Source organism: Scatophagus argus, chromosome 3, assembly GCF_020382885.2.
Source record: "Scatophagus argus isolate fScaArg1 chromosome 3, fScaArg1.pri, whole genome shotgun sequence".
In the NCBI taxonomy this organism is placed as follows: Eukaryota; Metazoa; Chordata; class Actinopteri; family Scatophagidae; genus Scatophagus; species Scatophagus argus.
This window is the reverse complement of record NC_058495.1, coordinates 2675388-2690556: the sequence shown is the minus strand read 5'-3', so window position 1 is coordinate 2690556 and position 15169 is coordinate 2675388. Positions and strand designations below refer to the sequence as shown.

General features: G+C 39.2%; 1 protein-coding gene and 1 long non-coding RNA gene across 2 annotated transcripts; both read left to right on the top strand.

Annotated features, from left to right (window-relative positions):
• The first annotated feature begins 4345 nt into the window (after nt 1-4345).
• Nucleotides 4346-5242, top strand: LOC124054858. Its single transcript, XR_006842493.1, has 3 exons — nt 4346-4901; nt 5021-5078; nt 5180-5242. It is a non-coding gene; the product is annotated as an uncharacterized LOC124054858 (long non-coding RNA).
• A 15-nt stretch (nt 5243-5257) lies between these two features.
• On the top strand, nt 5258-8653 carry LOC124054851 (acidic mammalian chitinase-like). The gene is made up of 9 exons (XM_046381283.1): nt 5258-5519; nt 5793-5849; nt 6601-6766; nt 6878-7002; nt 7082-7205; nt 7285-7467; nt 7621-7737; nt 7831-7963; nt 8338-8653. The coding sequence occupies exons 1-9, from the start codon at nt 5281-5283 to the stop codon at nt 8583-8585; spliced, it is 1392 nt and encodes a 463-aa protein (XP_046237239.1). The 5' UTR covers nt 5258-5280; the 3' UTR covers nt 8586-8653.
• Nucleotides 8654-15169: the final 6516 nt, after the last annotated feature.

Sequence of the window (15169 nt, the reverse complement as noted above, 5' to 3'; positions counted from 1 at the left end):
CATACAATCAAAACTGGCAGGAAACTAAAAGACAGAAAGTGGAGGTAACAGTTTCATGGTGGAGATCGTGTTGAATTGGAATCGAAAGTGTGACGTAGCGGAGTGGAAAAAAACCACAATGCATTGTGGGCTTTGCGGGCAACTGAAAAGTGTGTTTACGCCGGCTGCATGCGTGATGCTGCTCTTGTGTTCTGTTGTTTTGTTTAAACAAGTTAAAACATAGTGCAAACGTACTGTGTCGTTAACTGCCACAATCGTTCACATGATCGCTTTGGTTAAAAAAAAAACGACGGGCTGAGATTTTTCTCATTTCCAACGTGGAAGCTAAGCCAAGGACCTTGGCTGATCCTGGTATCTCCATGCAACTGGACACTGTTTACATTCAGAAAAGTTTTTCCTGGAATTTTGCTACATCACGTCCTATCAAAATGAGTTCACCACAGTAAGTGCACTTTAGAATATTTTATGCATCCTAAGATCATAGTGTTGTCATATACTCCCACCACGATAAAGAACATTTTAAAAAATATCCCCATATGGTTGACAAAACAAACGTATGTTGTTCAGTAAGGACGTTCATTCTAGACCGTGAAAACACTATGCATAACATAACTGATTTAAAGGTACAATTACAATTACTATTTTTGGAGCTTTCAACTACATCTCATATCTGTAACAGGAAGTGGAATAAGATTAAATAATCAAACAACCTAATGTCTGTATCTTATTCAGTCCCCTGAAAATGGAAACTTAGTGTTCCAGCTTGGACTGGATGGAAAGTTCCCTGCCACGATGAAGGCTGTGCACAGACGAGATGGTGAGTGCCTGTTTATTCTCTCATGTAGTGTGATCAGAGCAGTGGCCATATCTGCCTCAAGTGGGATATAGATTGCTAGGGTAATTACTGCTGAGAACCCCCTGAAGGGATAGTAGAAGGGATGACAGACAATAGCCAAGTGTTCAAGATGTAGCGTACAGGATTGCGAAATGGTAGAGATATTCCTGGGGTTGCACCATTTGCTGTGGGTCATGAAACACACTCCTTCGCCTTTTGATTTACCAGATTCTTTCATTCTGTCTGAACAGCCAAGAGGGTTTCAGATGGTAGAAAAGTATTAGGCTGTTTTCCCTGTGTGTGTGTGTGTTACCTGGAGCCAATACATGGGGCTGTCCTTGTCTTTTACCTATTCTCTACAAGCCAACACACATGTTCCTGCTGTATTTAAAGACTTGTCCTACTTCACCACCTTTGTGGTATCACCCCAGGCTAGTCTTCTAATCTTTTTGGACTTTCTTTGAAGATTTCTCTTATGCTATCCCTTGTCTCCCTGTGTTCAGTTCTTCAGGTTAAAAGTTGTTTACTGAATGACTGTTCTCATGAAAGTACAAAGCGATTAATCAGGACTAGCGAACAAATGGCGCTGACTAGAGCTGCTGAACAGTGAGGTGGAAGGTGAGTTGTCAGTGGTCTCATGTCTCAAATAAATCCACCAAAGGTGGGGACATGTTTTTTTGTTCCAGGGAACAAGTCTTCAGGGAAGCTAGAGCTGAGCTAGTCCAGGCACAGCTGGGGGAGCAGGTGAACGTGGGCAAGAACATATGAAATTAATCCACAGGGAAAAACAAGCCAGAATCCAAAGGAAAAGAGGTCGTTCTGATACTGTGGCAAGAACAATCTGGCAAGGGGGTAGCGAAGAGACCGGTCCTTATAAAGGTAGCAAGAAGAGGTGAGTTGATTGAAGGCAGTGACTTGTAGGTGTGCAGGTGAAGATAGCAGAAGACAGCAGGAAAAGACTCCGCCCAGCTCAGCTCCAGATTGGCTTCAGGTAAACACACCCAAATAGAAAACTAACCGCGTTTCTGGGCATTGCTTTCACTTATGATGCTCCAGAAAAGGTTTTATTTAGTTGCAATGTTTTTGTCATTGTAGATTTGGGAGGAACTAAAAACTGCAGGTAATAGCTCAATGCATACAATAATTGCTCACAACAAATGCACATCCAGTCGGAGGGTAGAAGAAGCCCACTCTAAAATTTGGCATACAATATTATGCAGCAGCAGCAGATTGAGCCTTAATGAGATGTAGTACACACTTTAGTACTTAGCACTGAGTTTGTGTCCCTGACATAAGAGTCAGTCACTTTGTTAAAAGTAGACAGATTTCTGTTCAGAGGACCATTTCAAATTAAGTACCAAAAGACATTACATAGTGATTTTTCTTATGTGATATCCCTGTTCATATGCTGTATCCAAAAGCAAAAGAATTATAATTTCAGTGTTCGGGCACAATGGGTCAGGTGATAATTTTCAATTCAGTTCAGTTTATTTATATAGCGCCAATTCACAACAAAAGTTATCTCATGACACTTTCCAATTAGAGCAGGTCTAGACCAAACTCTTTAATTAAACTGTAAATACAGAGAACCCAACATTCCCCCTTGAGTAAGCACTTGGCGACAGTGGTGAGGAAAAACTGCCTTTTAGAAGGCAGAAACCTCAGAGCAGACCCCGGCTCAAGATGGGCGGCCATCTGCCTTGACCGGTTGGGTTGAGAGAGAGGGAGAGAGAGAGAGAGAGAGAGAGAGAGAGAGAGAGAGAGAGAGAGAGAGGCAGAGGGGCAGAGGGGGTGGGGTGTGAGAGAAGGAGCACACAAGCAGAGATGCATAGCAGCAGTAATAATACCAGAAGTATCGAAATGTAGATAATGATAATGACAATGAAGTATACAGAAGGTATTATGGTGATTTTGATAACAATAGTAGTAACAATAATGGTAGTAGCTGTACTGAGTCTTAACAGAATTAAATCAGATTATGACTAAACAGTAGTAATCGCAACTACTGTTTAGCCATAACAATGCAACTATGTCATTTTGCATCATTTGCATCATTTTTGCATCACTATGTCATTTTACATCAAATGTGTTGTTCTTCCTTATCACCTATTAAACCCCCCTCCCCCCAAAAAAAAGAAAAAAGGAAGAATGAAGTAACTGGGTCTTGGGCTCACAAGGACGATGTTGACCCAGTTGATGCCGTTCTTTTTGGTACATGATTTCTTTATATTTTGCATTAGACTTTATTTACATTTATTTCCTGTCATAATTGTTTTATGTTACCAAAACCTTAACCAGCTAGAAGTATTTAACTAGTATTTAACTACTATACAACTAACATCCATCCATCCCTTTTCTATACTGCTTATCCGTCAGGGTCGCGGGGGAGCTGGAGCCTATCCCAGCTGACTACGGGCAGCTTATCAAAATGAATATTTGTTGCTTCAATTTTGAAAAGAATATTTTAAGTACTTTAGTTTTAATTATTAATTCTAGTTCACATGTGCAGGTCAATTGCACCACTTCATTACTGAGATAGTGTTACCCATTTCATGTCTTTGTAAATTTAAAGGGGTTCTATGACTGCTGGTCATAAAAAATAGTATTATATCATCACTATGGCCTTTTGTAACTTTACATGGTAATTTGTTATAACCTTGCAAAAGCAATTTAATTTATTAAATAATAAATTATTATGTAAGATTTGTTAATTAATAACCAGCAATCAGTAAATATAGTTGGAGACCACAGATGATCAATTAACAACAGTGAACTTTTATATAACTGTTCAAAACTGTTCATTTAAATATTGTGGTAAATATTTTCTTTTTCATTTGAAATTCATCAGTAGCTGCTGCTTACCAATGTCATAGTATTAGTAATTACTTAGGTATTTTATTAGTTGTGCAAGTGGTATTGTGTGACACATAATTGTCTCTCCTGTGTGACTGTATCACCTTGTGATATAATCTCAACTGGTGTCAGCTGAGGGTTATTGTGGAGTGTAAAAACAGGTTGCCAGTAGTAAAACATCTTGATGGTCAATGTTCATGGTTGGTGCTTAACAAAAGAAAAAGATAAAGAAGTGAAGATCTACAAACCAGAACAGGATAGTCAAAATCTGTAGTTAAAGGTAGCTAAAGCTACTTCATAATGCATCTCAGTTTATGGACATCTGTTAAATGGGTAAATGTCGCAAGGTGATCATTTTATTCATTTATTTATGGTTTTATTTATGTATGTCCATGTTCAGTTTCATTTTAAATATGACACATTTATTGTTTTATTTTATGCTGGATGTACATTTTATTCCTAAAACATAGAAAAGGTGTGTTTGTTTGATGGAAATACTGTAAACATATGAATAATTTTTAGTTTACTTGCCTATTGATTAATTTAGGTGTCTCCACATTTTTTTTAATTAGTATTGCATAACTGTTGTTCAACAAAATCAACAATTGTCTGCATAATAAGTTATTCAGTAGTTCAAATGTGTAAAATAATGACCAATCTCTTCAGATTACTTATTTTGTCAAAGCAAGAGCAAAAATCAAATCCAGGTATTTTATTTCTCCAATATGAAACTGAGCCCTAAACCAGCCAATATCTGGGTTATACTGGCCAAAATTATTAATTTCTTTTTTAATGTCAGCTATTCATTTTTAGTTGACTACATGGAAATGATTATTATATGATATAAAAGTCATTGTTTTAAGCTTTAGTCATGTTACCTTGACAACAACAATAAGATGTTTAGCCAAACACAGATAAAATATCAGGACTCTACATGGTTGTTCAGGCTGATTGAAGATATGATAATGAATGATTTTTTCACTGACCTAAATTATAACAGATTCATATTAGAGTGCGTCCTGTGACGAGAGGGGTACAATGACTAAACTATTGCCTACATGTCGTTCAGACTTTGCAGGTTGTTATCTCCTCCTAATAATGATTACATTTATTACCCCAATTTCAAAGGCACCTCCCTTTTTATCTGCACACAACCTACTATATAAAAGGCCAAACTTTACTGAAAACTTCGGGTCTCTTATTCAGTCTCGAGGTGAGTTTACACAGGAAAACAATCCCTCTAACATATCATTTTAAATGTGATTATCTTGAAAATGGTAGCTTTTTCTTTTTGCTTCAGTCATAGCCCCTGATTCACTTTTTGTCTTATAGTAATCCAGGAAAGTTGTGAGAATTACATTCAAGATGACCAGGCTCACAATTCTAGCAGGTATTTATCTTCAGTTATTGCTATTTTCTTCAACTAACTAATGTATTTCTTATATTTTAGAATGTGTGTTTTTATATCTCTAATAATTTGTTTTATTATAGGCTTATGTTTGGTGATATGCCAACTTGGTAAGTTGTAATATGTTTCTGATCAGCTAGCATCATTTGGTTTGGATTTTCACTTGTGTAAAATACCAAAATCAATGGCTTGCTTAATGTTCCTTTACTCCAACAAAGGATCTGCCACCAAGATGGAGTGTTACTTCACCAACTGGTCCCAGTACAGACCTGGTGATGGGAAATACATGCCACAAAATGTTGACCCCTTCCTGTGCACCACCCTGATCTATGCCTTTTCAATCATCAACCATAACAATGAACTCACTACCTATGAGTGGAATGATGACATCCTCTACAAGTCTTTCAATGCTTTGAAGACCAAGTGAGTGGCCAGAGTTGAGATACCCTTGATCACATACAGTAATGGTCAGAGATGAGGCTTAGTTAGAGTTCATCTGGAACTAGGAGACGATAAGTGTTTTGCACAAGCAGCCTTCAGCAGGATGCTTGCTGAAATGGGGACAGAACTGTTATCTACCATAACATGTAAATACACTAGTGCAGCGAGCATTAATGAGACATTGTTCTTGTAACTGAGCAAACACAAGGTTGAGCAAAGTGTGGTGTCTTAGCTTACCTTATGTGCTGTTTCCAGAAATCCTCATCTGAAGACTCTGCTGGCTGTTGGTGGATGGAACTTTGGTTCAAGACAGTGAGTAAACTACAAACAATGTACCACGTGCCTATAGAAACTGTCACAATGTTTGATCCAGGGTTTTTTTTAACTGCAAATCAAATGCCAGTTGTCTACCCAAAAACTAAGTTGTTGTTAGCACAACATTGCAGTAATTTGACTTGAAGTTACTAGAAAGGTCCTGTACTCTATATTCTAGAAATATTTCAATAGTGCGATGAAGTCTTAAATGTGCAAGCTAAATATCACAATTTTTGCTTGTCAGCTAAATGGCCAGGAGCAAGATTTCCCTTATGTTATCTTTAATTTACAGCACTTGTTATACTAGCCTCTAATTGCTTTGTACTATATTCTAAACAAGTCAGACAGCTAATATACAGCCAGTCAAGTTCTTCCACACAAATTCATCATCTTTATGGAGCCTGCTTTATGCACTGGGGCACACTTATGCGGAAATAGAAAAGTTGAATAGAATTGGTCAAATGTCTTTGAAACCTGAAGCTTTAAGATTTTCCTTAAAGCTTGCTTCACTGGAAGCAAGGGGCTGAGCCCAACCCCTGAAAAACACCCCCACACCATACCTGAATTCAGTAATAAAGAGGTGTGTCCCAATACCTTTGTTCATATAGTATATTAATCATGCCTGCCATTAAAACTGCAGCTAATTGTTTCCAACGAGACAAGCGCTGCAAATGGCCTAAGGCTGTTGCTAATGAGAAGATTTTTGAAGCGTACCAACTGTGATAACAGAGCTCAATCTTCCCTGCAGGTTCTCCATCATGGTGTCCACTCCAGCTAACCGTCAGACATTCATACAGTCTTCTATCAGATTCCTGAGGACTCATGGATTTGATGGTCTGGATCTGGATTGGGAGTACCCTGGTGCTCGTGGAAGTCCTCCAGAGGACAAACAGAGGTTCACTCTGCTTTGCAGGGTGGGGACAGTCTTCTCTTGCTTGAGTTTCTAGCTGCAGTTTTACTTCTACTGTTCTATGGTTTATATCATGATGACCTCTTCTAATTTCCTGTTTGGTTTATATTTACAGGAACTTGTTGAAGCCTTTGCAGCTGAGGCCACTGCCACTGGCAAACCTCAGCTCATGCTCACTGCTGCAGTGTCTGCTGGAAAAGGAACCATCGATAGTGGTTATGAGATTGCTGAGATTGCCAAGTGAGTATGAAATAGCTCTTTAGTGAGAAAGCTGGAGTTCTACAAAGATTTTTGAAATAACTATTTCTGTTTTTTTCAGGGAACTGGACTTCATCAATGTGATGACCTATGACTTCCACGGTACTTGGGAGCAGTTCACTGGACACAACAGCCCATTGTACCGTGGATCCCAGGATTTTGGAGACCTCATTTACTTTAACACTGTAAGCAGGCCTACACATTGGAAATTGAACAAACAGTTGGGGATACCCTTTACTTAATCTTTTGCGTCAACTTTTGTAGGATTTTGCCATGAAGTACTGGAGAGACAATGGCACCCCACTGGAGAAATTGAGGATGGGCTTTGCTACTTATGGTCGTACCTTCCGCCTGACATCCTCAGACACTGGGGTTGGAGCTCCAGCAAGTGGCCCTGCCTCAGCCGGACCATTCACACGTGAAGCTGGATTCTGGTCCTACTATGAGGTGCAGTTTAAATATGACTAGGGTAATCCCTTTCCAGTATGAAGTATACAGTATATTGTGTATGATATGAGTATCTATCAGTTCTATTTCTTTAATGCCAACGTACAAATTTATTGTAAAGGTACAAACTTTATGATATTGTCTGTGGTCTAGATCTGTGACTTCGCAAAAACCACCACCATTCAGTGGATTGAGGATCAGAAAGTGCCCTATGCCACCAAGAACAATGAGTGGGTGGGATTTGACACCAAGGAGAGCTATGAGATCAAGGTAGGTGGTGCATCAATTTTATATTTTAACATATTCACAACATATCTACAGTATTTACACCAGTTTCTGATGTTTTTATTTTTTCCCCAATAGGTGCGCTACCTGCAGGAGCATAACTTTGGAGGTGCCTTTGTTTGGGCCCTCGATTTGGATGACTTCGCTGGACGATTCTGCGGAGAGGGCAGTCATCCTTTGATGTCTCATCTCAACAAACTTCTTAATATTGGTAAGTAATTTTTATGCAGATCTTTTCCTTTGACGTTGGTTTAAAGCCTAGCTAGATAATAGTCTGGTGATTGATTGAATTATTACTCCTCGTCCTTTATAATCCCCTTAGATTAATTATTTTTGGCATCATACTAAGCACTCCAGCTGAGCTTCATATTTATTCTCATAATTGAAGTCTTATTTAAATCGGCATTACAATTACCATGTGAAAAAAAATCAACAACATGCATAATCAAAATGTCTTATTTGCTTGTAATGCCATATAATAATGATGTGCAGTGCTGTCTGGATTATTAATTAAGTTCAGTCATAGACAACTGTTAATAGATATTATTTCTTTATCTTCAAACTTCTTCTTCTCTCTCTATTCAGAGCTGCCCCCATTGCCCCCTACCACTCCTCCTAAACCAGGTACTATCACTCCAACCACCACCACCACAACCACAACCACCACCCATGCTCCAGGATCCGGCTTCTGCAATGGCAAACCTGATGGCCTGTACCCCAACTCAGATGACAGGACCAGCTTCTACATGTGCACTGGTGGCAGAACCTACGTTAGTCACTGTGGAAGCGGAACTGTTTTTTCTGAAAGCTGCAAGTGCTGCAATTGGCCTTAAACCACTAGTGGAGACAATGTGTATTACAACTGAGGCAGATGTCACCTGTTAAACAACTTTTAGAATTTTCTTGTATCGACCATTTACCTAAATGTAAAGTCATTCCTGTTGTACAGGTACAATATATTTTGGTGTCGATGTAATATAAGCTGCAGATTGTCAGCAACATTTGGTACCAATTATGGAGTGCGGGCTCATCATTTCAGTCTACTTATTATTTTAAATCTATTACTTCCTCCATACTTTGTTTCACAAACCTATATGTTACCACACACTTTCAATACTAGGTGTCTTTTATATCAGTGCTATCAGTATGATATCCTAGTGTTTGTGCAAATGCCAAAATTTGGGCTGTCACAACATCAAATTTTCACTATGTGATTATCATGGCACAATGGAAATATTTCTGCAATATCCATTCTGCAAAATTTAAATAAAAATAATTCTATTATTTTTAGCTTTAACTTTGTTTATTGAATGTGCTTTGTCTGTTTTTAGTGTAGGTAGGTGGAGAGAAATTCTGTAGCTATAAAATGACAAAAAATATCCACAAAGCTTAACATTTGTACTGAATTATTTATACAATATCATATATGTAGTATGAGTACAATATTGATATTTTGTTTCATCGCAATTCCAACATCACTAACAAAACAATCTATATCAGCATATTTAACAATCAAAATAAGCTTTCTAAATGCAGTGTTCAGTGCAGGAACCTTATATAACCTTTGAGTGCCCACAGTGCAAACATTCAATTGCAAGTAACAGTGAATGTAAAAAGTGCACACTATAACAATGTTTTATCAGTGAGAAACTGCTCTTGGAAATAGTCCAAGCTATCCCATAATACCCTCATAAGATACCTACCGAGCACTGAATGCTTACTTCTTTTATTATTTTGTCAGATCTGTGCTGAAAAACCACAATATCAAATCAGATATTCAGATAATCATCAGACTAGAGACAAATACCAATTCTGCATTCCAAGGAAAAACAGTTTTTATTAATTCATGACAAGAACTATCTCGCCTATATAATAAAAAAAAACGTAATGCTCCCCTCCAAAGCAAATAAAACTAATTGCCAAAGTGCTGCATCACTTTACAGAACCCTGAGGGAAGAAATCAGACAACAGAGGATAGAAAAATGTATACAGTGGGGGAAATAATTATTTGATCTTCTGCTGATTTTGTTTACCCCCCTTACAAAGACATAAACAGTCCAGAATTTTTATGATAGTTTATTTTAACAGAGAATCAATCAGAATATCAGAATCAGTCTCTTCAGGTCAAACCTCTACATCACCATGGACAAGACCAAAGAGCTTCCAATATATCAAAGAAAAGACTGTAGACCTGCACAAGGCTGGAATGGGTTACAAGACCTTCAGCAAGAAGCCTGGTGAGTTAATAGTAATTCAAAAATGGGATAAATACAAGATAACAATCAGTCGCCCTCGCTCTGGAGCTTCATGCAAGCTCTCACCTTGTGGGGTAGGGATGAGTCTGAGAAAGGTGAGGGATCAGCCCAGAATTACACAAGAGGAGTTTGTTAATGATCTCAAGGGACTGAGACTACAGTCACCACGAAAACCATTGGCAACACACTTCACTGTAATGGATTTGAGATCCTACAGCACCCGCAAGGTCCCCCTGCTCATGAAGGCACATTTACAGGCCCATCTGAAGTTTGAGAATGAACACCTGAATGATTCAGAGAAGCCTTGGGAGAATGTGATATGGTCAAATGAGACCAAAATTGAGCTCTTTGACATCAACTCAACTCACCGTGTTTGGACCATCCCCATCCCCACTTTCAAATATGGAGGTGGAAACATTCTGCTATGGGGCTGTTTCTCTGCTAAGGGTACAGGAAGACTTCACATTGAGGAGCAAATGAACGGGGACATGTACCATACAGTCTTGGATGATAACCTTCTGACCTCAACCAGAACACTGAAGACGGGTCGTGGATGGGACTTCCAACATGATTGATTGATTGATTGACCCAAAACATACGGCCAAAGCAACAAAGGAGTGGCTCAAGAAGAAGCACATTAAGATCCTGGAGTGGCCTGGCCAGTCTCCAGACCTTAATCCCATAGAAAATCTGTGGAGGGAGCTGAAACTTTGAGTTGTCAAACAACAGCCTCAAAATCTTCAGGATTTGGAGAGTATCTGTAAAGAGAAGTAAATCTGCAAACCTGGTGACCAACTACAAGAAACATCTGACCTCTGTGCTTACCAATAAGGGTTTCTCTGAAGAACAGCCTGCCTCTGTTCTAAATGCAGTGTTCAGTGCAGTGTTCGGGGCAGTCGTGGATCAGCGGTTAGGGTGTCGGACCCGTAACCGGTGGATCGCTGGTTCGATTCCCCGTCCCGGTGTCCATGGCTGAGGTACCCTTGAGCAAGGTACCTAACCCCCACTGCTCCCCGGGCGCTGCACGCGGTCGGCCACTGCCCCGGGTTTGCTGTGTGTGTGCACGTCACTTGGGTGGGTTAAATGCAGAGCATGGAGTGAGTTCCCTCCAATGACAAAATATGTCACTTTCACTTTCACTTTCTTCCCTCAGTCAGGGCGTACATGGATGACATGACCACCATAACAACAACCAAAGCATATACCAGGCGTCTCCTGGGTAAACTCCAGGAAAGCATGGAGTGGGCACAAATGGAAATTAAACCGGGCAAATCTCACAGCATCTCCACTGTCAAAGGCCAGCTCACCAATGAGAGGTTCTTCATAAACAACGAACCAATACCAACAGTCTCTGAAAAGCCCATAAGACCACACCACAGACCTCAAGGACTCTGAACAGTTGGAGAAACTCAGGGACGACACAATTACTGGCCAGCACTGTCCTCCCACGGATCTTAAAGGTGTGGTGTTTCTACTTTGGTTTACTGTGAACAATGAGGTCACATTGTTCCATGCCAAGCGGTTGGAGAGGCTAGTGAGCACACAGCTAAAGCAGAGGCTGGGCTTATCCAGGTGCCTGAAAAACATACAACTCTATGGGAACAGAACTCTTTCCCTGCCAACATGAAGCCTTATGGAAGAGTTTAAATGCACCAGAGCAAGGTTGGAAGTGACGCTCAAAGAGTCCAAAGATCGCTTGGCAAAAGACAACGGGCTAACACTCAAAACAGGGAGAAAGTGGAACCCATCCTTGGTGGTTGCAGAAGCAAAGATTGCCCTCAAGCACAGAGACATCTTGGGCCAAGTACGACATGTCACAGGGGGATTGGGCCTGGGATCAACAACACTGCCTTGGCTGAAGGCTACACCAACTGAACACCTGTGGAGGGGACAAAAGGAAAGCAAGTCCTCATACCCTCATGCATGCCTGACGACAATAGCCAGGGACTTGGAAATGTGTTCTGGCCTACATCAGAGACTCATCTTCCCGCCTGAGATCACACAGACCAACCTGTGTCCTGACCTTGTCCTATGGTCAAATTCCTGCCAGCATGTCCTCATTGTGGAGAACATAGTCCAGTGGGAAGATTCCACTGATGATGCTTTTGAAAGGAAAAGTCTGCGATATGCTGACCTAGCAGCTGAGACGCTGGGACAGGGATGAAAGGTTAGGATGTGTCTGGTGAAAGTGGGCTGCAGGGGATTTGTGGCAAGTTCCACCACCATGCTCCGAAACACCCAGTGAAGCCGTGGTACACAACTGACGATGTGTCGCATGGGTGAAGGACATGATGGTCTTTTGAAAGCCACCCCATCAAGTTGCTGTGTGGATGTCATTGCCATTTCGAAGCAAATGCTGACCTAGCAGGGATTGTAATACCCAGTCCTTTAAGTTAACTCCACCAACTGCTAAGACACGTTATGCTTGAGGATAAAATGCTTATTTCACTTGATTAAATGCAAATCAACTTATAACCCTTATTTAATATTTTTTGGGATTTTTTGTTGATATTCTGTCCCTCTCTGTTAAAAATAAACCTAACATAAAGATTATGGACTGTGCATGTCCTTGACGGGGTAAACTTAGAAGATCAGCAGGAGAACAAAAATTATTTCCCCCACTGGTAGATATGATAGATAACAAAGAACATGACTGTAATCAGAAAACTAGAGGTAATAAAAGAGAGACGAGGGAGGGCTCAGTTTTAAGGTGCTTCCACTTCTTTTGTTTCCAGTCCAGAGCTTTCTAAGGAGAGTTGTGCAGAGGGGAAATCTTGCACAGTCATTTACAGCGTGAAAGTGATTTAGCAGACTTTGTTCAATGAAGTTTACAGAGTCAGAAGATAACAAAGATGTCATTATCATTATCAGAGTTTTATTACTGGTGTACCAAAGGTCACTGCATCACTGACCACATGGGGCCCATGTGTATGGAAGCACAACATTCAAAATGTTTATAGAACCTTCTCCACAGTGTAGAGACAATGCTTTTGGAGCAACAGGGAGGAATTACTTCTTGTCTTGTGGTTTCCTCTTATGTGTTTTATCTCTTATTAAAAAGTCTTTCCAAAAACATAATGCTAACAGATATTCATAAAATTGTATCCCTTGAATTGCCACCTTGAAAACCAAGAGGAGATCGTATGATCACAATAATACACAATCCAGCCCTACTGTGAAATACCTCAACTTGAAGCACGGGAAAAAGTACTTTGTACAGCAAGATAAGAACCTAATGCTTTGGAACCACTTTTGTGATGGTGTCAAAGATCGTTTCACAAGTATAAAATGACTTTACTATCATTCTCAGAACAAAGTATTTGCCGTCATTAGCAAAAATACAACTTGAACTGATAAAAGGTACTGTGACGAAGGGCACATCGTCACCTGGCTTTGCCATAATGATCTTAAGAAAGAAATAGGGAGAGGATCTTTCTCTGGAAATGTCAAGCTCAGCTGTAACTTTGTTAAATTACTGACTTTCGTACCACTGTAGTGGTATTAAAAAAAACTTATCTTTACATTCTGTCAAAGGAAATAAATTTCATCAAGCAAATGTGTGTCTTGGTCACAATTTAGTAGTTTTTACACTCTGCACAGCCTATTATATCATGAGAAAAATCAGAGGTAAAACCTTTACCTGGTCAATCTTTATAGCTGACAGAGAAACATGAGGGGGATTTAACAAACCTCACCTCTGTGGAAACTATGCATGTAGTGAAAGCTGAATCCTAGACTGCAACTGCTCAGATGTTACTCAAACACCTCGGATGACATCATTACAGAAGACTAAAAGTGTACTTTGCAAAAAAAAGATGCAGAGACAATGTTTTGATATAACAGATATTTCAGTCAAAATCCAAACAACAGTTTTCTATTTAAAACAAAAGACACTAAACTTGACAAAGAAACTCTTTCTGTGTATACAGTTCATCCAGAAACTTTAGCCTGGAGGTAAAAGTATAATGCTTCAGTATTACATGTCCTTTGTTTTGCCAGCCTGTGCCTGTCCAGGCCTGTCAGCAACAACATATCATCATTACACTGATGGATATTAAAATATACAGAAACAGTTTGAATTTCAAATATGGGTTTCATGTGAAAAATGCTTTAGGTGAAAATCTGGAAGTGGGCCACTCTTTAGAAAGATTGTGAGTGTTCTGAAGATTTTTGAGGTAACTGTACTTAGTTTTAGATTTCATGCAAGGTTTTATGATAACTTCGACTCTACTGCATTGCAGTGTAGAGTTTGACCGCCACTTTCTAGTTACTTTTCAAACAAAAATTTAGAATAAAAATGTCTATTTGTTGGCGCTCACATTTCAGATGTGTTGTTAGCTTTTGATGAGTTTTTGACATTTCCCCTCTGAAGTCACAGTTTTATTTGCGAAACTATCTGATGCTCAAATTAGGATAGGACAGAATAGGATAGGATGAACTTTATTACCTATACTTAATACCTAAAGGAGAAAATTAGTTTGTCACCACAGATGGATTGCAGGATTTTTGAAAGAAAGTAAATAGTTCCATTGCAAACAATAATAGAGTCAGTAAAAGTCAAGTGTATAATCAGTAAGTTTGATGAAGAGCAAAAACATAAAAACACAAAAAAAATGCACCAATGTACAACCATGTGAATAATTTGCAGACTGTAACTGCTCATTAAAAAGCCTCACTGCTGCATGTACAAAAGATGTCCAGAGCCTTTCATTGGTTGGTTTCTCCCGCAACTCTTTATGAAGGTCCTGTGCAAAAGATGGTTGTCCTTTGACCTAAGCTTCCTTATAGAAACTGGAGTCAAACTAATAATAGAAAAAGGAGTGGTAAAATTCAAGAAAAAAGAAAAAAAAAAACCAAACAAACAAAAATTTGTATACCAGAACTGTCATTTTTCTTTTTACCCATCATTATCTGATGACCTCTCAGATTTATCCTGTGACCCTTTGGTGGAACCCGAGATTAAGAACAACTATACTAAAGTACCTAACTATATATTAAGTAATTAAAATGTTCTCCATATTTACCAGCTTTAATAGTAAATACACAAGTACATATCGGTATTCAGAAATACCACAAATAGTAAAATGCCATAATCTGATTTTCTATACATGCAGTACTTTTACAGTAGTTTTTAATGCAGGATTTTTAAGTGTGGCACGTCC